At 35.0% G+C, this 27,649-nt stretch overlaps 5 protein-coding genes across 6 annotated transcripts in view; 2 read left to right on the plus strand and 3 right to left on the minus strand.

The window, feature by feature from the left end:
- Nucleotides 1-5,328, plus strand: part of LOC100641454 (magnesium transporter protein 1-like) — an 8,259-nt gene extending 2,931 nt beyond the window's left edge. Inside the window, exons 5-10 of the mRNA XM_020004290.1 lie at nucleotides 383-523; nucleotides 1,213-1,302; nucleotides 1,702-1,765; nucleotides 2,096-2,170; nucleotides 4,535-4,625; nucleotides 5,154-5,328. Of these exons, the coding sequence (XP_019859849.1) occupies nucleotides 383-523; nucleotides 1,213-1,302; nucleotides 1,702-1,765; nucleotides 2,096-2,170; nucleotides 4,535-4,625; nucleotides 5,154-5,169 (477 nt within the window). The 3' untranslated portion in view covers nucleotides 5,170-5,328. The remainder of the gene's footprint in view (nucleotides 1-382; nucleotides 524-1,212; nucleotides 1,303-1,701; nucleotides 1,766-2,095; nucleotides 2,171-4,534; nucleotides 4,626-5,153) is intronic.
- Nucleotides 5,329-5,527: 199 nt separating this feature from the next.
- On the minus strand, nucleotides 5,528-6,463 carry LOC105316396 (protein THEM6-like). Its single transcript, XM_011411241.2, has one exon. The coding sequence runs from the start codon at nucleotides 6,388-6,390 to the stop codon at nucleotides 5,680-5,682; it is 711 nt and encodes a 236-aa protein (XP_011409543.1). The 5' UTR covers nucleotides 6,391-6,463; the 3' UTR covers nucleotides 5,528-5,679.
- A 109-nt stretch (nucleotides 6,464-6,572) lies between these two features.
- Nucleotides 6,573-21,222, minus strand: LOC105316397 (deleted in malignant brain tumors 1 protein-like). The gene is made up of 22 exons (XM_020004683.1): nucleotides 21,048-21,222; nucleotides 20,792-21,002; nucleotides 20,384-20,529; nucleotides 19,957-20,143; nucleotides 19,665-19,810; nucleotides 19,474-19,536; nucleotides 19,209-19,419; nucleotides 14,571-14,710; nucleotides 13,991-14,192; nucleotides 13,687-13,835; nucleotides 13,562-13,627; nucleotides 13,208-13,415; nucleotides 12,550-12,689; nucleotides 12,101-12,302; nucleotides 11,570-11,715; nucleotides 11,442-11,513; nucleotides 10,520-10,742; nucleotides 10,118-10,263; nucleotides 9,661-9,862; nucleotides 9,293-9,432; nucleotides 7,363-7,419; nucleotides 6,573-7,282 (listed from the first exon to the last, which is right to left on the minus strand). Exons 1-22 carry the CDS (start codon nucleotides 21,211-21,213, stop codon nucleotides 6,765-6,767), a joined length of 3,741 nt encoding a protein of 1,246 aa, XP_019860242.1. The 5' UTR covers nucleotides 21,214-21,222; the 3' UTR covers nucleotides 6,573-6,764.
- On the minus strand, nucleotides 21,192-25,005 carry LOC100641581 (probable ATP-dependent RNA helicase DHX58). Of its 2 annotated transcripts, XM_003383331.2 has the most exons (7): nucleotides 24,926-25,005; nucleotides 24,590-24,862; nucleotides 23,837-24,115; nucleotides 23,734-23,781; nucleotides 23,477-23,563; nucleotides 23,354-23,424; nucleotides 21,192-23,305 (listed from the first exon to the last, which is right to left on the minus strand). In XM_003383331.2, exons 1-7 carry the CDS (start codon nucleotides 24,948-24,950, stop codon nucleotides 21,254-21,256), a joined length of 2,835 nt encoding a protein of 944 aa, XP_003383379.1. In that variant the 5' UTR covers nucleotides 24,951-25,005; the 3' UTR covers nucleotides 21,192-21,253. The 2 variants fall into 2 exon arrangements, with proteins under 2 accessions (XP_003383379.1, XP_019860253.1); XM_020004694.1 differs by lacking the exon at nucleotides 23,734-23,781.
- Nucleotides 25,006-25,080: 75 nt separating this feature from the next.
- LOC100641708 (protein THEM6-like) lies at nucleotides 25,081-25,981 on the plus strand. Its single transcript, XM_003383332.2, has one exon. It carries the CDS (start codon nucleotides 25,111-25,113, stop codon nucleotides 25,798-25,800), a length of 690 nt encoding a protein of 229 aa, XP_003383380.1. The 5' UTR covers nucleotides 25,081-25,110; the 3' UTR covers nucleotides 25,801-25,981.
- Nucleotides 25,982-27,649: the final 1,668 nt, after the last annotated feature.

Genomic DNA, 27,649 nt, shown 5'->3' on the forward strand with positions numbered 1-27,649 from the left:
ATATTTCCATTTCCCTCCCAGTGGTAAGAGGAAGAATGAAGACAAATACGACATAACCAGGTTCTAATGTATCATTTAATTTTTAAATGATTGCATGATTTTTGTAGGTTTGGTTTTACATGTGAACCACTTGCTAACTGGGTAGCTGATAGAACTGGAGTTAAAGTAATTAGTAAACGAAATGTGTTTTGTATTTTTTGTGAATATTCAATTTCACTGAAAAATTTCCACTAATAGCTTGCAAACTATACCATGTACATGTTTATGTTGGTAAAATTTTGTGATTTTAATTTTCTATTTCTTGTCACTGTATTTTATTAACTTTATTTTGCTCTATAATTTCACTCTCCTTTCTTTTCTCTGTCCTCTTTCTCTCTCTCAGATATCGATTGTTCGTCCTCCTAATTTCACTGTCATGTTAATATGGATTCCATTGCTTGTTGTAGCTGCTGTTGTTGGATACTTGAAACGTGAGAACTTACATTATTTCTACGACTCTAGACTCTGGGCCACTATTGCTATGGTCAGTGAATAGCTACATGTTTATTGTTGAGTAGTTGATTATATTGCTAAATGCTAAGCCAGTGATAGTATCTCATTTTGGTTTACCATAAGTCTAGACAATTGGCCAAGTGTAGCAGGGTTTCTCATGGGGCTACTTGTACTTGTCAGTGGATTGTCAATTTGCTCAAAAGTAGACCCTGTACAAAAATCATGAGAAGAGAATTCTCCATTTTTATATAATTTTGATGCATATACCCTTGTGTCGTATATCAAGTTCAACTTTGAGCTGATTCCGATCAAATTTGGATTTTATATAAATTTTTTAAAGTTGCTCAAAAATCTAACCAACAACCAAAAATGATTAAGGGATATCTCTATTTTTATGATTTTTTTGTGATACACGTACATGTACAGTACATGTCCTTATGCTGTGTATCAAATTTGAGCTACATGTACATTGTACATTGTACATGTAGTTCTGAACAAAATTTAGATTTTTTACGAATTTTTTAATTGCTCCAAATGCCATGTACTGTACTTCGTTTACATGTACATTAGCATTACATAGAATTTCATTAGATTTCTGATATATAAACTATAATTCCAATTAATAATTTTTGAACTTATGGTATGGATCGAGTCTATTGGATTAGATTTATTAATTGTTTCATCATTTCCATTCTCTCTCTCTCTCTCTCTCTCATGCAGGCCTGGATATTTATCATGTTATCTGGTCAGATGTGGAATCACATTAGAGGTCCTCCTTTCTCTCACCGCAATCACCAAACAGGCCAAGTTGTAAGACACTTTACTATACATGAAATAAAGCCCCTATACAATGTACATGTATACCATATAGGGGGTATATTTCCCAGTGGAAATATTTCATGAAAATCACCTTTCAACCTATTCACAGGAAAAAATTTGGCATTTTTCTTCTACTGACAATTGTGTCATTAAAAAAATAGTTTTCATAGATAAAAATTTTAACGAATTTTTAAAAACTGAAATTAGCGAAATTAAATCACCGTGAAATATACCTCTTTTACAGTAATTTATAACTCTGATTTTGAATGATATCATTCATGCATACACTTGTACAATGTAATTATGATGGCTTTGTTTTAGTGACATCCTCATGTTTTAATCTAATATTAGACTCATATCAAGATTATACTGATGCTTTCATTGCTATAGGGGTATTTCAGTGGAACCAGTCAGTACCAGTTCATTGCTGAGACTTACATTATAATGCTCCTGTGTATCCTTCATGTACATGTACACATACATGTACATGTAGTCATTGCTGATAAATAGTCATAGTTACATGTATGTGAAAGTAGATGGACTATTACTAATAAAGGAGCTACATTGTACATGTACGTCTGCATGTATGGTACTAATAATTATAAAGTGCATAAAGAATAAAATGATATAAAGTTTGAGCCTTTGAGGCAAATAAAATGTGCAGGTAACACGTATTGTGATGGAAATATTACTTTTTATTGATAATTTATTTTGTCATTTCCTTAACTTTTTCCTAAAATTTCTTCTGAATTATCTTCACCAATTCCTCCTATTTGTCCTCTAGATGCTGTTCTTAGTATTGGTATGGTGCTGATGGGGGACAAGTTTAAAGTGTTTGAAGAGATGGGTATTCAGAAATGTAAGTAAAACCCTCTCACTCTAACAAATACACCAATACTTGTTACTAAAAATAGCTTACCTTCACCTCTTACTCTAACATACACATGTACATGTTTTTGATAATGTAATGTACAAATACACCTACATTATGTATACCTGTTACTAAAAATAATACTAGTATACACATGTACATGTAATTCATTGTTTATTGTGGAGCTACATGTAAGTGATAGCTAAGCAGTTTTTGCCCCGTACATGGATGTATTTGTTTGTTGCAGCTGTTTTAAAACAGTGAAATGCTGATGATGCTTTTCCGACCTTTGCTGCTCTGGCAGTATAGCATGTCCATTGCAATCACCCAATGTAGAGTGTTATGGTTATGGTATAGTCTCCTGAGACTATGAATATCATTATGACCTTTGAATTTTATTCATTTCTTTTCATTTTTCATGCACATGCTCTCTCTCTCTCTCTTGTCTGCATTATACATGTACATGTACATGTGTACTACATGTACACGTACATGTACAGGTGTATATATACTGTAAAGAGTTAAGTACTTGAGACTACATGTACATATACATGTAGATTTGAAGGGTGTGAAATTTCATGGTATTGTATCAAATACAAGTTTGAGCTAGGACTAGCATTTCAAAAATTTGATGTAATTTAAATTCACTGTTTGCTAGAATTTAGAATTTACATGTAAGCGGTTACTGTGCCGAAATATTTTCTACAATGTACATGCATAACTGCTATACTGTATGTCAAATTGTTAATTTCTTTTTAATTTTATAATAATAATAATTATTATTAGTGGGTCAGACTTAATGTGTAATCCTTTAGCTGTACCTTAACCTTAGCCTAGACAGATCAATCACTTTCAATGATATACTGTATGGTTTCAGACAGTGTGTCCTGTTCATAATGACCTCTGAGCTACATGTACCTCCTGTTAGTGTTATAGTCATTGCAAAACCATTAGCCTTTATGCTGATAGATATATATATGTTATGATTATTTGTCAGGTATCATAGATTTTGAATTTTAGTGGTTGTTTTTCACTAGTTCCAGTGAGAATTAGCTAATATCCTGTACACCAATAGAGCAGTGCCCAGTTTGTGTTTGTGGGATGTCTTATCAGTAGATGCTATCATGCTAGTGACATCATTTGATGTCATCATTATGCTGTACATACAATGTAACTATACAGTTGTATACTATTGGCTGGACTATAGGTTATTACTAGCTAGACACTTGTTTGTAGTTTCCTGTGAATATACCTAGTGGGTCGCAAGCCTTTGTCTCTATGTGACGTTTAAATTAATTACCATGTAATTAAATAATTAAATGGTATGTAAAAGTAATGTCTAATAACTAATCTTCTGTGACCTTAATGTCTAATATAATTAATTAATTAACTATGTCTACTCATTTGGATTAGACTGCATAGTAGTAATAATGTGGTATGTGTCTGTGTCTGGAACATGTTAATTGTACTTTTATTGTTCATCCTTCTCATGTCTATGATGATAATTGTGACATCACTCAATGGAATTTGGTATCTTTTGAGATTCTGTTTATTAGACTGTATCAATTCATCCTGTTGTCTGCCATTGAAGAATATTCTTTGATTTAAGTTAACATGTTTGCAGATAGCCAGTGACTGCCTATTGTTAACGATAGAATTACTGCATGGCTTCAGGTTACATGCCTAATGTACATTTGTTCAGTAATGGATACATCGTGCACAGTTTTACATTTCCAAATAGAAAGTGTTGTGTTAAACACCAGGCCCTGTATCTGTCCTGTGACCTGACGTGTTTGCTATCAAAGCTTGACGTGCTAGCAACGATTGTAGGTTTTGATAGAATGTGCATGGTCATGTCCTGCCTGTAGAAACAACTTATAAATTCTTTATCAGATTTACATACGGTTGCTCAAGAATGCAAAATTAATTTCCTATTCTTGCCCTATCCACAAATCACTTTTTTGCATTCATGTTCATAAATGTTACAATTTTAGGAGGATTTGCACATTTATAGTTTCATGCTGGATTTCAACCAAGGGGTCCAATGCAATGTAGAATATAACATAAATTTTGACACTGTGAACCAGCTTTTGCTTGATTTTTTAATGTGACAATGCATTACATACATACATCTAAATGTACATGCACATGAATATAGACATAGTATTTATCACTTAATCACCGATTAGGTAGATGTATCATGTATTATCTAATTTGGTACTAGATCTATGATATGTGCCCATAGCTTCCTGTTATGTCTTTACACTGTGTATTGTGAGTTAGTGAATCTGTATTCATTGATAGCTAATTGATGTCGTGAATCATGTTTAAGATGGCCTGTTTCTTCTATAGATACTCCAGTAATTGGATTGATTATCGTTGTTGTGGTATTTGGTTATCTTCTCTCTATATTCCGTGCTAAATATGGCGGGTACCCTTACAGGTGAGTGTTGATATAAGAAAATAGTGGAAGTATAGTCATTATTGTTAAATACCGTATAGCAGGTTTGTTTCGTGAGGCTAAACTTTTGTTCTTTTCGTTCTTCAAGATGGGAGAACGAACAATTAACCAAACGAAATTCCAGTTTTAATGGGCGTGGTAGCTTATTAACGTCTTCAGAACGAATGTTTAACCTCACGAAAGTCATTTTGAGGATGGAAAACGAAAGTTTACCCTCACGAAACAAACCCGCTATACGGTAATTTAATATCTACTTTATGTATTGGTGAGTGAGACAAGTGGGGAAGTGGGGAAATTTGTGTTTTTACAGCTGTTTGGTCTCATGTGCTTTGATAGTTATCTAAACTATTAGCTAACACGACTAAATGTGACCTTTACATTCATACTGTATAGCCATATATGGTAAACTTTTAGGAAGCACAAAAATTTGAATTTGCAAAAACAGCAAAAGTTATGCCCTTGAAATTTAAGTAGTGATGCAGCTGTAATATTCATTTGTTCTTTTTCTAGTTTTCTTTTCAGTTAAAGTTTCTCTCAATGATTGTACATCTCTTGGGAGATTAAAGACGAGAGAACAAACTGTTTGGCTTGTATTTCTGTTTCAATTTATACATGTACAATCAATCTTATTTAAAAATGATTAATAGTAGCCGTCACTACATTATGTAGTGGGTGGCTCATTTTATGGAGTGTTGAATTTACTAGCCGCATAACAACAAGAGTACATAATAATTATGGACACTTAATGCAGTATACTTAATGTCATTATTATGAACACTTAATACATTAGTTTGTATTCATCATATAGTGCTTTGGTGTAAGTATTAATTTTGTCTGCTTGCCACTGCAATTGGTTTCATGATAGATAAAGACTGTAGCTGTGGTTTGACGTAAAATAATTGTTTATATAACATTAAACAAACAACAACTTCTAATAATAAATAGTATCTACAACAATTATGCATAGCACTCTTGTGCATAGTGATTAGTGATAAAACTGATAATGTTTGAAAAGTTTGATTTATAATAATCATCTTTATCTTGGTAATGATGTTAGTCCAAGCTCTCTACCACTGCCGCTCCTCTTGATTAAAGGTGTTGGTGTTACCTCAGGTGTCTTCTTGTCACTGGTTGCAGTCCGTAGAGTGTTGCTTGAGTGACGTAGACTCTCCATCCATGATGATAGCTCTGGGCTGACCTCAGGTGGAGTTGGAAGGGCAGTAGAAGAGGAGAGGCTGTGAGCTAGCACATCCTTCATTTCTATTCCTCTCACTGCATATTTTGTCATCAATATGGAGGTGGTGAATCCGTCTGGTGTCACTGTCCTTTGCTCCAAGTAAAACGAGTCTTTCTCCCAGTAGACCAGTCTGCTTTGAACACTGAAACGCTGGAACAGTTTCATTGAGCGACGGTAGCGTATGCTTGTTGCTGCCGCTACGAGAAAGGCTCCTTTCTTGCTTGAAACTGCATCGAGGAATCCTAGCTCTCCTGCCATTTTGACTCTTGCTATGTCGTATTCTCTCAAGTACTTAGCATTGTTCATGTGGAGGAAGGCATCAATATCAGAGGGGAGAACTACTGATGAGGATACGTGGTCCTTCAGTAGATCTTTCTGGGTTATTTTCTGGTGCTGGCGACGGTTCATCTTGCCAGCTATGAACATGGCAAAGAAACGAATGAAGTACCAGACGTCCACAAATGCAAATAGGAAAGCTGTCACTGCAGCTATTACTAGGAGTAAAGCCATTCCAAAAAGTTCCAGTTTATGAATCGAGCTTCTTTATTGTACAAGATAGCACAAGCTGTAATTCTGAAATGGATAAAGCCTGAAAAGAATCTTTTATAGCAAAAGCTAGCTAACACGTCACAGACCAGACACGACGTCATCATTGTTAGATCCACAATTCCACATCCTCCCACCAACGCAAATAAACAAAGTAGCCCATGAAAATGTTTACACATATTCATTGCTGCATTGAGAGATGAATGTATGCCAAATACTGTACAGACAATACTGACATGCATTGTAAATAATATTCTAGTATAGTTTAAATAGCAAATAAAAAAACAATAAATGACACTGAGGAATAAAAATAATGATAATATAATATATTTGAAACTTTAATCTGCTGCCTCAGAATAAGGAGGAGGCTCTTCTCTTGTAAGCCCATATGGATCTGGAGGCAGTGGTGGCACATCATTTGTTGGAATATCATTAGTGGTAGTAGATTCATCATTTAGATTAGCTTTATCAGCAGGAAACAATGCAGTCTCTGTTGCCTCAAAATACGACGGAGGAGCAGGACGAGCTGCTGCTTCCAAAGGTGCTGCTTCTTGATTCCCACTAGTGCTGGCATTAGTACTGGGGTTAGTGTCAGTATCATTATTAGTGTTATTAGTTGATGGTGCAGCAAGCAGTTCTACAGCATTAGCATTAGACGATGAGGAAGAACTAGTAGAGGTGTTACAAGGAAATTTGCTTTTAATGCTCTCCCAACCAGCCCGGAACATCTCAGCATCAGTTCGTCCAGTTTTCTTTTTTTTGTCAACGTAAATGATAAAAAGTATTACCATGGAAAAAACTGTAATACAGGAAATGGCTATAGCAGCTACAGCCCCACCACTCAACCCTTCATCAGCTAAAATAAAGAGAGAGAAGTGTGTTGTGTGTGTGTGTATGAAAGGATAAATAAACATTTGCTGTTAAATTTTGACTCACCTGATGACAAACATGTTGAATTAGTATAAGATGTTGCAGAGCGAACAGAAGTTGAATCTACATCAAACAAGAGATTGTTAATAGTAATATGCAATACTAGTCAAATAGCAACACTATTTAGTTCTAAAGTTTTGTCAGTCAAAGTTTTCATCAAATTTGTTAGGTGTTTTTGTTTGACGAAATTTAATTTTTAACTAAAGAAATTTTTGTTTCATGTGGGTAGCATGCAGATTTTTAACAAAAATATTATTGAAAAAAATTAATTTTAACAAAAAAAAATTGAAATTTTGACTGACAAAAATTTGGAGTTACATGTACATGTACATGTATATGGTAATACAAAATCCTAGTGCAATGCTTAAATTAACGTCAGGGCATGCTGATAAATTTAGTTGCCTCCTGGCCCTGCCCACATCTTCTAAAATTGTTTGGAGGGAATTCTCCTTTTAATTATACATGTACATGTACATGCTTTTATGTTCTGTAGAAATTAATTTTAATCAAATTTAAATTTTTCAACTTGTTCCAAAATTTGGGGTTATTCCGGAGCCATTTTTTGAAAAAACTATGGGCTATAGTACAGGGAATTTTTTAGATTTTGGCCCATTTTAAAAATGGCCGTAACTTGAAAAATTGATGTCGGAATCAGTTCAAACTTTCTACATAGCATAAGGGCATAAATACGTATCAGAAAATATAATAAAAATTGAAACTAATTCGGAGCCATTTTTTGGAAAAACCATGGGCTATAGTACAGGGAATTTTTCAGAATTTTGACGTTTTTTAAAATGGCCGTAACTTGAAAAATTGAAGTCGGAATCAGTTCAAACTTTCTACACAGCATAAGGGCATAAATATGTATCAGAAAATATAATAAAAATTGGAACTAAATTCGGAGCCATTTTTTGGAAAAACCATGGGCTATAATAGTACAGGGAATTTTTCAGAATTTTGACGTTTTTTAAAATGGCCGTAACTTGAAAAATTGAAGTCGGAATCAGTTCAAACTTTCTACACAGCATAAGGGCATAAATATGTATCAAAAATATAATAAAAATTGGAACTAAATTCGGAGCCATTTTTTGGAAAAACCATGGGCTATAATAGTACAGGGAATTTTTCAGATTTTGGCCCATTTTTAAAAATGGCCGTAACTTGAAAAATTGAAGTCGGAATCAGTTCAAACTTTCTACACAGCATAAGGGCATAAATATGTATCAGAAAATATAATAAAAATGAGAACTAAATTCGGAGCCATTTTTTGGAAAAACCATGGGCTATAGTACAGGGAATTTTTCAGATTTTGGCCCATTTTTAAAAATGGCTGTAACTTAAAAAATTGAAGTTGGAATCATGCAGTTTAAACTTTCTACATACATTGTAGCATAAGGGCATAAATATGTATTAGAAAATGTAATAAACATTTGGTCAATGACAAAAGAGTAGGCCAAGGCATCTCATCAAAAATGGCTCAAGAAGATGCTTCAACATTCAGCAAATGACCATAAACTTATAGTTTGCGAAGATGGATAAAAAAAGATTCTTTATTTTTATAATTTTTAATGCATACACATACACGTAGGTTTTCCTGTCATTGGATTTGTAAAATGCTAAAAAATTTGACAAAACCCACATACTGTATTTTCAAAAATCGCTAAGAGAGAATATATTATTAATTTTTAGATTTTTTTCTAATGCATATACATATAGATGTTCTTGTAGTGTATGGAAATTTTAAGCTAGTTCTGATCAAAATTTGATTATTTAAAATTATTCCGAAATGGCAACAGGAAATTTTACTTCATTTAGGGTATCACGATGAATATATATGTACTTAAAATTTTATACTAATTAGCGTCAACTGGTCCATAGTATTATCAACATAAATGTAAATGTACAAAACTACAAGTACATCATCAGAAATACTTACAACATGTGATTGTGACATCTTGTGCATGCACACAGGAGGTGACCTCATTGCTAGGGCAGGACTGACAGGAAGAAATGCAACTAGCAGAACTACAAGTAGATACACTGTTCAACCATATAGATTGTGAGGTGGAGCCAACTCTATAAAATTAATGAAAAAATTATAAAATACTGTATAGCGGGAAATTTCTGAGGGAGTAAAATTTGGCAAATTGCTAAATTTTAGGTGATTGGTAGATTTTAATTTGGTGAATTTTTGGTTATGCGCCAAATGAGACTTTATTTTGGTGAATGGCTATCAAAATGCCAATTTGCCAAATTTAATTCCCTCTAAATTTCCTGCTATACAATAAAACACTATCTTCTTACATTGCCAAATGTCCATATCTATAATAAGTAGCATATCCTAGCTGCCTGCATACCACATTGGCAGCTGTGGCTGAGAATGTGGTGTCGCACACAGTGCCCCATTCTCCATTGCAATACACCTCAACCAGTCCTTCATTAATGAAGTTACCATTTGATAGTCTCACTTGACCCGAGTATGGGCTGTTCCAAACTCTAGAAGTATCTGTGAAAAAAGTTTTATTATTAATACATTATAAAAATGTCATTAATTAAAGTACAAAATTGGGGTAAAAATGATTTTGAATTTAAATAATAAATGATACTACTAAATCAGTAACAATGGCTTCTCTATTAAAATCTGTCTCAAACTTTAAAAAGATTATATAAAATAGTTTTTTCATTATAGGGTAAGGTAAATACCGGAATTCTGTTTAATTGAAGGACATCATTTAAAATTTTAGGTGAATAATTAACTTACAGCATGTGACTGAGATATCGTCATTATCAGTGCAGAGGCTACTAATACCAGCAGCTACAGACATACTGCGCTGGAGCAATACTGTATATCTACTAGTGGAGCAAGAGACTGAACCAACTAAAGCAATACGAGTATCAACACCAAACCTACAGCATAAAAAGAAAGACATCATATACTGTCAAAATAATGCATTATAATGTATAATGAGAAATTTTGGAGGGAATTAAATTTGGCAAATTTGGCATTTTGATAGCCATTTGTCAAAATAAAATCCACCATTTTAAGCATATTCAATGGCACATGGCCACAAATTCACCAAATTAAAATTTACCATCACCAAAATTTAGCAATTCGCCAAATTTAACTCCCTCCAAAATTTCCCGCTATACGGTATATCCTTACTGATCAACTGCAGCATAGGACCATGTTGAAGCACCTGTATATGACAACTGGTGGCATATAACATTAGCTGCAGTCAGGCTAAATGAGGTCCTCCTGCAAATGTTTCCCCAATACTTGCTACTGGAAGAGCCTCCAATCCCATACATCACAACTCGACCTGATGTATACTGCTTTGAATATACTCCATTCCTTGTTAGCACTAGAGCACCAGATTGTGGAGTACCTATACAAATACATTCATGTATGTACACGTACATACAACAATGCTGGGTTCCCCACAGAGCATGCTAAGTGAACTAACAGTATGAGGTTCATGAGCTGATGAGTACCGGCATAGCATTTGGAGAACTTTAAAAATTTATAAAAAGTTTAATTTTGATCAAAATCAGCTCAAATTTTTTAGACAACATAAAGATGTGTACATGTATATGAAAAAATTATAAAATTGAGAATTCTCTCCTAGCCATTTTGATGAAATTTGGCTAAATGAAGACCAAAGGCCCAATTTTTTGAGCATTTAAAAATTCATAAGGATATTTATAATGTGCTAAAAAATTAATGGAGAATTTTCTTCTAGTCATTTTTGGTGAAATTGGCCAAAAATCCTGTACTAATTAGTATAGGGACTTTGGCCTAATTCTTGAGTAACTTTAAAAATTTATTAAAAAATCCAATTTTGGTCAGAATCAGCTCAAACTTGCTACACGACATAAGAACATGTATTTGTATCAGAAAAATTATAAAAATGGAGAATTTTTTCATAGTCATTTTTGGCAAAATTTGACCAAAGATTCTGTACTATAGTACAGGGTCTTTGGCACAATTTTTGAGCAACTTTCATCTGCTGACAAGAAGCTATACTACATGCCAAATCCTGTGGGAAACCCTGCAACAATGAAATGAATGCTATTAACTGTAATACCATTGAATTCAAAAGATGACTTGCAGCCATTAACATAACCCATTGCTACACTACTTGCATTCACAACATAAGCTAAAAATAAAACAGGAAAATAATAACTGCTAGTTATAAATATTAATGTTACTAACAGCATCTGAGGTAAACATCTTGAGAATGAGTGCAGCCATGACTGACTGATCCAGTTGTAGGGCAAGACTGACAATCAGAGATACAGTTACTGGCTGATGTACACTGAAGATTATTCAACCATATAGGCTGGCTGACACTACCAGAACTAGAATATAATAAATATTATAATAAAATAAAATAATATTTGAATTAGGAGAATTATTAGTATTGTCATTACTGTATAGCGGGAAATTTGGAGGGAGTAAAATTTGGCAAATTGCTAAATTTTACGTGATTGGCGGATTTTAATTTGGAAAATTTGTGGCCATGTGCCATTGAGCATGCGTATAATTGCTGAAAATGGCGGATTTCTATTTTGGCAAATTGCTATCAAAACGCCAATTCACCAAATTTAATTCCCTCCATAACTACCTGCTATGTACATATACATGTACATGTAACTCAAAACTCGTTTCATTCACCATAATACCCAGTTTTTGCCCACATTTCATAATGTACTAACATTTTTGATACACAATATTATCACTTACTTTGATGTATAAGAAAAATCATTATGATTAGCATATCCTAACTGCCTGCATAAGACTGTAGCATCGGTTCCGTCAAACAAGCTAGCACAGACAGTGCCCCATACTCCAGAGCAATAAACTTCAAGATGTCCTTCATTAGAAAAGATACCATTGACTAATCTTATCATTCCAGGATAAGGAAAATCCCATATTCTTGTCTGATCTAGTAATAAGAATGGTACAATTTTAATGATAATTAGTTAAGTGGGGAAAGAAGAGAACAAGTATAACAAGGTTTTTTCAAGGGAATTATATTTTGCAAAATTTACTATTATTTCCAATTCACAGATTTTAATTTTGCAAATTTTACCACATGTGGATACTGTATTAAATTGATTTTCACAGATCAGGAAGGAATCCACAAATTTGTGACCCTTGGAAAAACCACAAATACAATAATATTGTCTTACAGCATGAGACTCCAATGTCATTGGTGTCAGTGCAGAGTATGTTAGTGACTGGAGTGGACTGACTGCACTGGAATAATGTTAGCTGGTAACTGAGACAAGCAACGCTTTGAATAACAGCAGGTCGTGTATCAACGCCAAAACTAAAAATTAAAATATAAAATAATACAAGCTTTTTTGTTCTCTAAAAAGCAGCAAATAAATATACAGTAATACACAAAGCTGAAAAAATTTTCATGGAGCTTTAATCCCACAGATTTTGTGTTTCAAAAAACTTATACACAAAATTATGAAAATCTATAAGGTTCACAACTTCACACAATATTTTTGATGAATTTGCAAAATTTTAATCTTTTAAATTTTTTGACATACCGTATAGTGGGAAATTTTGGAGGGAATTAAATTTGGCATTTTGATAGCCATTCGCCAAAATAAAATCAGCCATTTTGAGCCTTTATAGGCCTGCTCAATGGTAATTTGCCACTAATTCGGCAAATTAAACTTCGCCAATCACCAAATTTTGGCAATTGGCCGAATTTAACTCCCTCCAAAATTTTCCGCTATACAGTACATCTACATGTTATGATATTGCTTATATGCACAGGACTTTCAATAATAATATAATATATACCAGGCCCCACCCCTCCAGTCCCTCCCCTACCTATCAGTGGATTCGTAAGACCAAGAGGCTGCTCCTGTGTACCCCAGCTGATGGCATATGACATTAGCAGACGTTATAGAGAATGAGGAGTACCGGCAGACATTACCCCAGACTGATGATCTGGAATAGACTACAACACGACCGGAAGTAAAACCAGTTGAAACAGTTCCATTTCTGTACAGTATAAGAGCCCCTGGCACAGAAACACCTAAAAATAAAGGAAGTAAATTATGTCTCTCCATAATATCTTCAAATTTCTTTACTTTTTTGTTTCTTATTACTTCCCTCACTCTCCCTCTCTCTCTCATTTCCCTCCCTCTCTCCCTCTCTCTCTTTCTCTCTTCTTTCCATTACCAGCTTCTATTGCTTGACATTTCTGAATTGTTTGTTCACTTGTACTTGACTGAACTGGTGACATAACTATGAAATGTATACATAAAATTTAAATGTATAGTAACAAACACTCATTATATACTTACAGCATTGTACATTAATATTCTTCTCATGACTACATAAAGAGGTATTGCCAACAACTGAAGGGCAGGATGCACAAGAACTGATACAGGAACTACCACTGGAGCATGACAGATTATTGAGCCAAACTGGCCTTGAATTATCACCACCAGTGCTGTCATAAAACAATATACATGTACATTACATACAATACCCAAAGCTACATTTCTCACACCCTCTCCCTCTCCTTCTCTCTCACTCTCTCTCTCTCTCTCTCTCTCTCTCCTTCTCTTCTCTTCTCTTTCTCTCCCTCTCCTTTCTCTCTCTTACACAATATCAGTAGTAGGTACACGTCCATTATTATATCCCAGCTGTCTGCACAGTGTGACTGCATCAATTCCATCAAATGAATCATTACATACTGTCCCCCACACTCCATTGCAGTACACCTCAACCTCTCCTTCACTAACAAATTCACTTCCGACCAAGCGGATCATTCCAGAGTAGGCGTTATCAAATAATCTTGTACTATCTGTGATAGAAAATAATATTATTCACAGTGGACAAAGTTAAATGTTTCTAAGAATAAATACCGTATATCCATAAATAAAAGCCAGATGTGAATAAATGCTGGGGTAGCAATAAAATGGAACTATAAATATGCAAATATAACCTTAAAATAACATAGGTGCCTTGTAGATACTTTCTTAGGCTCCTAAAGTCAAATGCGTGAGGTGTTGCTGGTTGAAATCAAGCTGTTGGCCTAAGTTTTATTTCATTAAAAAAATTCTTTTAAGGTCCAATACCATTTTAAGAAATCGACGCCTGGGCTTTTATTTAAGGAAATATACGGTATATGTAATACCTAAATTAATACCTTTAGATATTATGTACTCATGCTGTTACTTACCACATGTTATTATGATGTCATCACCATCAGTACACTGTGCATCTCTTGCTGTATCATAGGAGCACTGGTGGATCACTAACAGCTCAGAACTGGAACACATCACATTAGTAAGACCTGGTATATGTCCATCTGATTGTAAACTATAATAATAACAATAAAAATACTGATAAAATAGTAATAATAAATAATATTGGAGAATTCTCTACTAGCAATTTTTGACAAAATACAATGATTTTTGGCCAAAATTTGAAGCAAATTCAAATTTTCTAAAATTGCAATTTCAATCAAAATCGCTCAATTGTTTTACACAAGATAAACGTACATGCATTGGAAAATTAAAAAATCCTCTATGAGATGAAATACCTTATCTATCTATGTTATTTATTTAAATTTTGAAGCAAACTTCTAAAAAATCTAATTTACACCCTGCCTTTCATAGAGCCTTGGGCAAAATCAAACACTGAAAGTTGATGTGTAAATGTATTTTGCATACATTTTACTCATTACTCAAATTTGCGCTTGCTATTTTTTATTAAAATAAACTGCTCATGCCTGATGGTCATAAATACTCTTACCGACAGACACTGCTCACTTCTCCTATCGCTATGCCTGAGAGTGTCCCTCTGCTAAGGTCCTCCTCAACAGTTAAAAGAAGATGTTCCTCCTGCTGCTCTTTCCTTCGTCTCCTCCTAATACACTCAAAAGGAGCAGTTTTGGTTCTGTTCTGGGATCTGTTCATTACATATGCTCAGTTTCATATAATGCAGTACAAGTATTTTGATCCTGCTAATGGCAGAAAGATAGAAGTTGTTGGGCTTTCCTTTACTTTTCTTATTGCTGGATATTTGGGCGATTTCTTAATAAGTCGTCATAAACTACTTCTCACTGGATTATATTCTTCATTTATTATACTCATCTTGTTGCTTCTGATGGTGCCACTACAATCGAACTACCACTCGCTAGTTTTTCAAATCCCTTGCTATATATTATACGTTATTATTGGGGCCATACGTGTTAATCTGTTACCATTCAATATTGATCAGCTCATTGGATCGTCAAGTGACGAACTAACTGCTATCATACACTGGCATAATTTTGGCTCTTTATTCCGTCATATAATTGGTATTTACACCCATAACCATAAACTGACGTACGTAATTTGGTTGGGAAAAATTATCATCTGTGTTGCTGCAGTACTAGTCAGTCACAATCTCTTCAACTGCTATCTTGAGACTGCTCCTGTAAATACAGTTAATCCGGTCAAACTGATAGTTGGAGTATTGTGTTATGCCAGGAAGCACAAGTATCCTGAGAATCGTAGTGCTCTGACCTACTGGGAGGAAGAGGCTCCTTCAAGACTAGACCTGGGTAAGGATAAGTATGGTGGACCATTCACAGAGGAAGAGGTAGAAGATGTGAAGACTGTTCTTAGGTTATTGCCACTTGTATTCATATTTGGTTTATCAGGAGGTCTTTATGGCGTTTATGTTGTGAGTATGACTAAAACAACATATGGATGTACTGGCCTAGCTCAAGCATTAAATGTACAGGCCATAGCATACATATTTCTTTTAATATTTTTGCTACTGATTTTTAGGCAATCATACTTCCGCAAGTACATTCCTAGCATGCTGAAGAGAATAGGAATGGGTCTGGCACTAATTGTTATTGTAAATATTCTTTACACTGGCTTTGCAATTATCGGTAACTATCAATTTGGAGAAACATTTAACTGTCTCACGTTCTTTTCATTGGCCGAATCAAGAAAATGGGTGTATTTTGATGAAATAATCCAAGCCATTGTCTGGTACATAAACAATGTTGTTGCAGTTGAATTCACACTAGCTCAGTGTCCTAAATCAATGAGAGGAACCTTGATTGGATTATGGTTTTGTCTAAGAAATTTGAGAAGTGTTTTCCAGTTCATCATATTTCTGCCTTTCCTTCAATATATGGATCTGAGCTTTTCCCTTGGAAGAGGTTTTTATTTCTTACTTACAACATCTGTCTTGTCTTCTTTAGTTCTAGCACTCTTTATATTCCTTGCTAAAAGATACAAGTTGCGTGTGAGAGAGGTTGAGATTCCTATTAGTCGAATTGCTGAGGATCATATCATTCGATACATTGAACAAGATGAAGAGCACAGGATTGATTATTCTTCCTCTTCTTCTGATAATGAAGAAGTCTAAAGCTCTCCCTCCACCATACACTAGGCAGCTGCCAACATGTGTGAAAGGATTTGAATAAAATCTTTTGTGTGTTTGAAGTTTTATTTTAGAAATTGATGTTATTATTTTTTTAATTTTTAATGCAGTGGAGATTTCTCTCATAGTCATAGCCATTAAAAAAATTTTAGTGATGTTTTAATGCCAAAAAGCATGTAATTATAGTGGCCATACTTAAATTTTTATCAATAGCTGCATTTACATACTTAAGTTTTACAATAAATAAATTTTGTGCAGAGCCTGCATACATGTAGATTAGTAGTCAGACAGTGGACATTTTCCAAGCATGTCACTCAATAATTTGACCAAATCCTGTGTTATTCTACCATTTCATAATTTTTGACACAAATAATTGCTAAAAGCAATTTAACACCATAACATGTCCTACTGCAGGGTTTCCCTCAAAGCATGCTAATTAAATGAGCATGCTCAAGCACTAGTCTCACGTAGCCAGCCCCTCCCTCAACGGGAGGGTCTGGTCGAATGAGTTTAGATCATTCCTTCTACTTCACCCCAAAACAGGGTGAACCGGATGTGGTTGTAGTAGGCATTACCTTAATCCTCGTGGTACATAGATGCTCTTACTCAAGTTAAAAACTCTGGCACTAACGCAGAGAAAAGAAGCAGAACAGAAGTTGTTTAGCCATCCAGACAAAAATTGTAGCCTACTCTCTCCAACAGCCTCACCAACAAGTAACAACAGATAGCAGATATTTAACTATGGCACGTGTTGCATAAAGTATGCGGTGGTGAACAAACATATACAGACTTATTTAATTAATCACGGAGAACGAATGATGTAGACTCATTCGACCAGACCCTCCCGTTGAGGGAGGGGCTGGCTACATGAGACTACTCAAGCACTACAATAGAGTACATGGCGTTTGGAGAATTCATAAAAAATCCGAATTTGTTTGGAATCAGCTCAAACTTTTTACACAACCTAAGAACATATATATGTATCAGAAAAAATTATAAAAATAGAAAAATCTCTACTTTTAATTTTTGATGAAATTCGGCCAAAGTCCCTGTACTATAGTACAGGGACTTTGGCCCAATTTTTGAGCAACTTTAAAAATTCATAAAAATTCTAAATTTGATTGGAATCAGCTCAAACTTCCTACAAAGCATGAAAACATGTATATGTACCGTATAGCGTCAAATTTTCGTGGGTGAAAATTTTCGTGATTTCATACATTTTTGCTTTCAAGTAAATTTTCGTTAAAAAATTTTCGTGATTTAAATAAAATTTCGTGATGATTAAAACCACTCCTATCCATGTGGCCGCTAGTAGCTAGCCTTCCAGCTGGACTTGGAGAAGAAGCAACATGAGGACTCCCTTTATAGGAGCGACTCTTAGCTGTGCAGCCTGTGCCCGAGAAACAAATAAAAGGCGTGATGGGACACGCCCACATTTATATCAAAATTAAATTTCGTGAAAAATATTTTCGTGATTGTCCATTCAGTCATGAAAATCACGAAAATTTTCAACCACGAAAATTTGACGCTATACGGTATCAGGAAAAATTATAAAAATCGAGAATTCTTTACTTTTAATTTTGACAAAATTTGGCCAGCCCCTGTACTATGGCATACAGGGACTTTATCCAAATTTTCAATCAATTTTAAAAATTTTAAATTTGATCAAAATTGGCTCAAATTTGATACAAAACATAAGAACATGTATATGTATCAGAAAAATTATAAAAATGGAGAGTCTTCTCTTTGTAATTATTGTCTAAATATCAACTTGACAATCCACTGACAACAAGGTGCATATGAGGGCTACTATACATACTACGTAATTTGAGGGTCCAATATTTTATGTTTTCTCAAAAATTTCCTTAGAAGCTAATATTCGTGGGTACAAATATTTAGTGGCTAGCAGTTAGCAAATTTCTTGATCTACAGTACTAGCTTCCAATACAGTGAAACCTGCTATTGTGGACACTCTAAAATAAGGACACCTCTATAATTAGGACAGATAATATCAGTCCCAATACAATATAAATGTGCATTAATGAACCTCTGAAATAAGGACACCTCTACAATAGGACAGTTTTATTTGGTCCCAAGGTGTCCGGAAAGAAAGGTTTTACTGTACTTGGCTTACGGCCCCTTAATTAGTTTTTACGTGTGGGTGGTAGGGGTTAAAATTTTGTGGATGAAAATGAACCGTGAAATCAATAAAAATTAATACCCCACAAAAATTACCAACCATATGGTATGCCAAAATTCTGTGGGAAACCCTGTCTGATCATTTTATAAAATGTCAAATCAAATTAAAGAATGCATGTGTTTGTTGGAATGTAATTTGAGGCTCTGTTTGTACAAGAATTAATAATTAGCAATTTTAATATGTCACACATCACTAAATACCTGTCATCTTTAAACTGCTTTCATACTCATGTACCTTTCAATGGCAGAGAAGCTCCAATTAAGAGCATTAGTGTATCCTAACTGATGACAAAGAACATGTGCCTCAGTCAATGAAAAGGTATTCCTCCGACAAATATTAGTCCATTGTCCATTTTGATAGACTTGCACTATCCCAGAGGTATAATCAAGTGATGTTAGGCCATTACGTGTTAATCTCACTGCTCCATTATCAATAGGGTAGTCTCCTAATGAACAGAGAATTGATGAGATGGAGAGGAGAAGAGAGGAAAGTTGCTTACTTGTGTCACATGTAAATAAATTGCTCTCACTACTGCTGCTAATACCACTGCTGACATTGTACTCTGAAATAGAAATAAAATATTTTTACATTTACAAGCACGATTCTTTCACTTGAGGTACATGTATAGTGTGGTCACTGGTCAGTGCTTTAAAGCTAAACCATCACACAATATGAGTAGATAAGACTCACCACAATAGACATAAGCAGATTGTGCACAGCTAACAATTGAAGATGATGAAGTAGGACAACTGGTACAATGAGATACACATACAGCATCATCTGATGAACAATCCAATGAATGAAACCAATGGACTACACCACTAGGAACACCAGCACTAGAATATGAATGAAAACAATGTTAAATAATGGAGGAGGAGGGAAAGAATGAGGTGGGTAAGGTGAAAGAAGGAGAGAGACAGAAACAAAGGCAAAGAGAGGGAGAGAGAAAGAGGGACGGAGGGAGAGAAAAGAGATTACTAACACAGCAGTGTCTCTAGGTGATCCAGTATATCCCAATTGGGTACATATCACATCAGCATCAGTTGATGCATTACACACTCTACCCCAGGCACCATTACAGTATACTTCAACTATTCCTTCATTTGAATACATACCACCTGATAGCCTCACCATACCTGGGTATGGATCAAACCATATTCTATCAGTATCTAAAAGAAAATAGGAGAAAATAGGGAAAGAATAAAAGCGGCAGAAAGAGAAAATATTTGTATTTAGAGATTGTAAGAGTATCTTATGCATTTTGGTAATCAATATTAAACATAATTATCATTTCCATAAATGCACATAATATAATGTACATGTATTCTTTCTCATTCCGTCTATTTATAAATGGTTTTTCATGATGAATATACTGTATAAATTTAATATATTAAAGTACATGTACTTACAGCAGAGTATACCAACATCATCAGCATCAGTACACTGAGTATCAATGGAAGTATCATCATACACACAACTCAATAGTGTCAAGTGATAGCCATTAGCAGGACAAGATACATCATCCAATACTGTAGGGCTGGTATCAATACCATAACTGAAGGGGAGGTAAGAGTGGAGTATTATAAGGAGAGGGAGAGATGGAAATGAGAGAGAGGAGAGTGAAATATGAATGGCTTCACAAAATTATCCAAAGCTCATTTTTGATTTTGTCCCCTTGCTAACACCTAGTCAGGTGGAGCTAACACCTTGAATTGGTGTAAACATAGGTGACAAACATTTTAAATATCAACTTATGCTTGCACTATGCTTTAAAAAAGGACAATAATGTGAAGGAATGTTAATGGGTCATCACTTACTTATCAGCCTCAGCAGTAGAGTAATGCGACGATGCAGTGTAGCCCAAATTCCTACAGGTTACATCTGCTTCTTCTTGGCGGAATGGAGAAGCATTTAGATCCCCACAGACGTTACCCCAACCATTCTCCAGAAACACTTGTACTCTACCTGATGTGTAACTACTAGACGTGGCTCCATTCCTCCACAGTCTTACAGCTCCGCTATACTGACCTAAAGCGTACAAGGAACACTTTATAGTTATTGTCTTGTGCTTACTTTGTACAGAATTTGGACAGAACAAAGACAAAAAGAAAAGAGAAACTAGGAAGATTTTGTCAAGCATTTTGGGCGTTGACTGAATCCAGCCCCTCCCACAATCATTTATGCCGGCGCCCATCATGATTACAATTAGAATCATGATTAGATCTACAAGAAACAGCATGTAAACTAATGTACAAACAGTATCATAAACATAATAGACTCTAATCAATATCTTTTTCTTCAAACTCGGAATAAAAAACTACTTCAAATGGAACATATTTCCACTGCTTGCTTCTCCGACGATCCCCAGTCTTGTTATTGCAAAAAGTAAATTTCTTGCATTGTAGCACTGGATACTGGACGCAACTTTTCTCCCAGTTACCCCACACTCCCCACTCCTCATTGCATTTGACACAAGCAATCTTCAATGGTCGAGAGTAGTCTCCTCCTAATTTTGGTGGCTCTGGACCTTTCCTGCTAATTTTCTTCATTTTATTTACTATAAAAGATTGAGATGGTACAATAGTTGCTCCATTCTTTCCAAACTTGCATAACTCAGAAGCATTGCAAGCAAATACATCACATTTATAGCAATGCAAATCAACATTTTTTGCCTTCCATGTCTGGCCCCTCTCTTTCTCTTCCTTTATTCTCTGCTCCCTTAAATCAAGAATTTCCTCTTGAAGCTTCGTAATTAAATCGATGTCAACCCCATTCTGTGAAATAATCTGTACTGCTTGATTTGCTTGTTCCTTTTTATCATTATTAATAAGTAAACGATGATGAACTGGAGAATCTGATGTCACGATCGTATGCAAAGTGCTGTCATCAGCACGTGCTCTACCTTGTGCCTGTACATCAGAAACTTCATTTGACATTATTTGAAAGCGTATGACCATATTGCACTGAGGAACATCCAAACCTTCCTCCAGAACAGACGTTGTGACAAGAAGATTATATTCTCCACTACGAAAGCTTTCAATGATCTTGATCTGATCTGCCTTTGACATTGACCCTTTCCTTGAGTGCCCTGTGATAGAACAAGGCCTTATTAACCGTGATAACCCAGGGTTTTTCATTATCCATTCAGAAACATACTGTGTATGATCCATAGCACGAACAAAAAATAATGCTTTTGACTCAGGCTTAGCAGTAAAATGACTCAAGAGGAGCTCCTTTGCTTGTAGCAGCAATGGGTTTTTACTGCCAGGAATACCATTCACGATACCCTTAACTAATTTGTGATTCTGTTGCAATTGTCTCTCTGTGTCATTGGAATCGTCAAAGCTCTTCACTTTATCTAAAATTTCCTTGGCATTCTCTATCTCAAAATCTTCATAAGTAATGAGAGCTAGGTGGTATATTTCCAATAATTCCAATATAGTAATTTGATCTCGTTGCTCACTCATTCCACTTAACTGAGCTGCCTCTATTTCATTCTTGACCCACTGTTGGTAAGCTAATGAACATGGGTCAGGCACAACTCTAGGCTGCACAGGAAGAAGTTCCTTTAAGTTTTTCATTTCTTTAGACAAAACTGTGACAAAAGAATCCTTTGAATTTCTACGTGGTAATGCGTGTCGATTATAACTTGGAGATGGCACAAAAGATCTCAATTCAGCTATGTTTTCTTGGACTGCTTTCATGCCACTAGTTGCATCAACACGAGCACAGAGCCTTAACTGATGATCTATTGCTTTCTCTAACCCTGGAAACCGACCCCGGCCAGCTCCTGGTGAAGCAGTCATCCCTATTACATGAGGCGTACGATGTCCATCTCTTTTTTCGAGAAGATAGTGCTCCATCACATCAGCATATGGGCTTCTCCCAGAAGTATGATGACATTCATCTAAAACTAGCAAAGTGATATCTGATATATGGATCAGATTATCATTTAGTTCACCAAGAAGTTTTCCAGCTGTGCAAACAATGATATCAACTTGAGATAAGGTCAAATGAATCTGACAATATGAATCACCAGTTATGTCTATGACGTCAATACCGCTTATATACTCCCTCAATCTCATATTCTGTTGATGGGCAAGTTGCTGCGTGCTAACAATAAATAAGACCTTCCCTTTCATTTTCTCTTGCCTCTTTTTATGTAAATGATGATAGATGATAAGTGCAGCAATGAACGTTTTGCCAGAGCCTGTTGGAGCACAAATGATGTAATTTTTTCCTTGAAGGCCAGGCTGAGCTAGCTCATCTTGGTAAGAACGTATTTTGTCTCCAAGAAATTTAATGTCCTGTGTCAAAGCCATTTTTTCAACCTATACATACACAATAATAAACCACAGTTGTGATTTATGTCACATTACTTTGCTTTCTTTCACTGCTGATGATACTGATGGTAGATCTTTTGTAGTTTCAATAATGCCTGAGTGAACTTCTTCAATAGTAAATATAAGAATAAACCAAATCTTTTACTAGAAAATATTTACCATCATCAAATTTCATTACAGCTGCTGTAGCTTGCTGAGATAAATCCTGTTCCCCAAACACATCCATTTTCTGTGTCAACTTTTCTTCTAATAATAAATATAAGCAGAAGTGATCATAACAGTGATATGGCTGCACTGTGGCATAGTATTATAGAATCATTGGCTAGCCATTGTCACTATAATAACAATAGCGAATTATGACAAACCACAAAAGACTAAATAAGGAAAAGTATAATTACTGTATATAGTTTGTGTACCTTCAATAGATGATGAATATTGGCTCGAATATTTTCTTTTCAGCTTATCTTAAAAATAAATAATTTTAAGTAATTAATATGATTATGACACACACACATATACCATAATCACTCATAAGATTATGAGCAAGAGATGTTGTTTGTTCACACTGAGATAAAATATCAGCCAGTACTTTTAACTTGTTGTGATCTTTAGCAACTGTAGCACAAACTGCTCTCAGTGATTCATCAACAAGCAAGTATCCAGACTCCTTAATTTTATCCCGTGTCTTTCTTGTTATCAGTTCTTCTGTGTACAGCAAAGTAAGCAGCTCATCAGTAAGCTCAAGATCAGAAAGTTCGTCACTAAACGAAAGCAACAGTTGACTAGCAGGATCAACCACTACAATAAGCAAAAATAACAGCAATTATATACATTTTCAAGGCAAATATAGTTCATTGTTCTAGCCACATGTATATACATGTAGATTTAAGTTTTGAGGTTTATGTTAGGTTTTTAATTTATAACATTACCTGCCCCCATCATGACAGGTAGTAGTAAAATTGGAAACAAAACAAAACCAGAAACGGAATAAAACCATGCAGAACAAGAACAAAACTAGGGGACTCCTAACATAAGTAGAACTCCTAGCATAACTAGGGTATGCTTTAAAATAAACCCTAACCCAACCTTGGGGACTCTTAACTACATTGGGGGATTGCTGTTTTGGCATTTCTTTTCATTTCTGGCTTTGTTTCGTTTCTACTTTTACTAATACCTCCATTATGATGCAGTTTTTCACTAATAATACACACAATTTATACAGACAATAGTGAATAATTGAGAAACTATAGTGCTAGTGGCACAAGCACTTACGGATTTTGCAAACACCCTCAGCTACATAAGTCTGTTTCATGTTCCTTAAAGCATTTACAAGTTTTCGTGGGTTAACTGGTCCTGATGATGACTCCAACCACTTTGACAAACATTCTCTCAACTTATCCGAATCATTATAAACAGAACTGGAGGTTCGAATGACTTTCAGTTCGTTACTTGGCAATTTTAGTTCCAATCCTAAATCAAACCACTTTGTGTCGTCAAAATGATAATCACTCAACACGCTCCTAATCGTCTGCAAACTACGAATGTCTATTAAGTGAAGAAAGGTATTAAATAGGATTAAGAAGATAATAACGTTAAGTCTTGTCCTACCCAGTTTGTCCCTCGGTTTGTCCATGTTTGCGAGCAGCCCGGGCAGCAACTTTCACGCCATACCGGCCTGATAAGTGGTAATTTTATTTTATTTTATTAATTAATTAATTTAGATCTATGCCAAAGGGTGTGGCCATCAAATATACCGCGCCCATAACACGCTCATATATGCACATCAGTCAATCATGGCTTGGATCTTTGGAGTAGTTTTGGTCGTTATCCTTTCTCTGTTCGCTTATATTGACGTCTGGTATTTTCTGAGATCCATAGTCTTTATTACGAGTCTCATAATAAAGGGAAGAAAGGATTCAGCCCGTAAACTAACAAAAGAAGAACTCCTCAAAGAGCTTGTCACGAAGGGCGTGGTCATGCCTTCTGACCTTGATTTTAATCTCCACATGAATAATTCGAAATACCTCAGAGAGATGGATTTTGGTCGTTTTGCCATATACATAGAAAAAGGATTGCGTAAGGCACTGGGGCATCACAGTGCTGTGATGCTAGTGGGAGCCATCAGCATTCGCTACAGACGATCGCTCCAACTCTTCCAGAAATTTGAAGTACACACTAGAATACTTGCTTGGGAAGAGAAAGTAATTTATCTCGAACAAAGAATAGTTAATACAGCAGACGGTTTTGTGGCATCCATTGCCCTTGTAAAGATGGCTATAAAAGGAACAACAGCATCTGAACTACTTAAAACAATATGCGGGCATATTGTTGCTAGTCCCTTCCCTTCTGCTGAACTGAGAGCGTGGCAGGAAAGTATCAGCTTGTCCAGTAAACATTTGAGGGAAGAGAGCTCTACCAAAAGTGATGGAGGAAATACTCAGGTCACCAATAGTTCATTAACTAGTACTAAAAAGACAACTTAGTATAATCAGACATTATATAGATTTAGTCAGGCGTGGCTTGACCTTTCCTCCCCATGCAAGGGCCTGGCCACACCTAACTAATATAGACTATATGCTGCTATATGTATTATATACTATTTATTATGATTGCATTATTAGGGGGAATTTTTATGGTTGTATAATAATATTAGATGAATAATAATGAAGCAGAGCTAGAGTACATAATGTGATTGTCATGAGGGATCCATTCCTTATGTTATAAACTGGGTTTTATGACATTGGTGATTATAAAAATAATCTACATACATGCATAGCACATGAATATAACTGCTAATCAAGTCATTGAGAGCTTTCTATTGCTCATATATAGAGTTTTCTAACAAGAAACAGTAATGCTGTCATAAATAGATCTGTTATATGCATTTTATTATTGTTATACGTAATAACTATTAGATTTGCCTTTAGTTGCTAGTTATATGAGATACTCCATACTATGGAGTGAAATTATATTAAATACACATAGATCTATGTGAGAGCAACATCATCAGGAGGCAAATGCATGCCTAGTAGTCATCATGTAATAAGAGGGAGCATATATACATACAGTGAATTAAATGAAAAAGTCCTTTCACATTTGCTAAAAATGCAGGGAATATAGTTAATGTGTGCAGGCCTGTATATCAAAAAGGATGTGAAGAAGTGTGACAAGTATAGGCCTTGATCATAGATATTATAGATCATAGATATTATACATGCAACGTGTATAATATCTATGCCTGGATGCATATGGAATACATGTATGATTTATGCAAACTCAAAAGGGCCAGTGACATGTCACCAGCCCCTGAGTATGTAAAAACAATCTCATTGATGATACAGTTGATTTGATTACCAGTAGAGTTATGAATAAGTTTTCGTAATAACACTAATGCCAATTTGCTATAGTTTATAATAATTGTAGCACATTTCATGTACGCAGCCTTATTCAAGCAAATTTTTTTAGGATTCACATTTGACTAGCTTGCTTTTTTCACAATAGCACATGCATTATCAGTCTCAGTTCATATCAAGAGCATGACAGTCGGTTGGAATGAGGTTTTTTTGAATGTCGACAAGGAGTATTTATGTACTGCTTCTGAGCAGACTTTTGTAATTTGCAATACTGGCAAGATATTATAGTATTGTTTAAAATTATATAAGATATAAGACACATAAAACAAGAAGAAATGACACAGTTCTATATAAAAGGTTTCTTTTAACACTATATAATTATCTAGTTTCACTTCAAATGTTTTTGATTCATAGTGTACTGAAAGTGCTTATATCTAGCTAGCTGAATAATCAAACAAAGTTATAGTTTGTTTCTTCAAATTGTCTTAGTCTTTCAATACTCTACTTTAACTTTTCCCAGTTGTACTTTTAATTTTACTTAGCAGCGCCATTCTATATGTAACTTCTCAAAAATGATCTTTTCTTGTTGGGCTGTTTTGGTTCTTTGTTGGGATTGCCTCATATATTCCCACATTCTCCTTTTCAGATACTTTGTACCTTCAACAATCACATCAACAGAGACACCAACAGTCAATAATGGATGGATTGGGTTTGATATTTTGTATTGTTTTGCCTATATAAGTTTTCCATTTTATGGGTTGTTGGCAGATGTTAGGATTGGAAGACAAAAAACAATAATCATTGGTATTGCTCTCTGTTTCCTATCAATGATCTTTGTAGGTTGTGGTTATGTTGTGAATAGTTTCTATCCTTCTAGTGTCATTCTGTGGACAGCTTATGGTGTTGCCTATGTACTTGAAGTTGGAGGCTATTGTAGCTTCAAGGCTAACATTATTCAGTATAACATTGATCAAATTGT

The sequence above is a fragment of the Amphimedon queenslandica genome, unplaced genomic scaffold (assembly GCF_000090795.2).
Source record: "Amphimedon queenslandica unplaced genomic scaffold, v1.1 AMPQUscaffold_13512, whole genome shotgun sequence".
NCBI classification, from domain to species: domain Eukaryota; kingdom Metazoa; phylum Porifera; class Demospongiae; order Haplosclerida; family Niphatidae; genus Amphimedon; species Amphimedon queenslandica.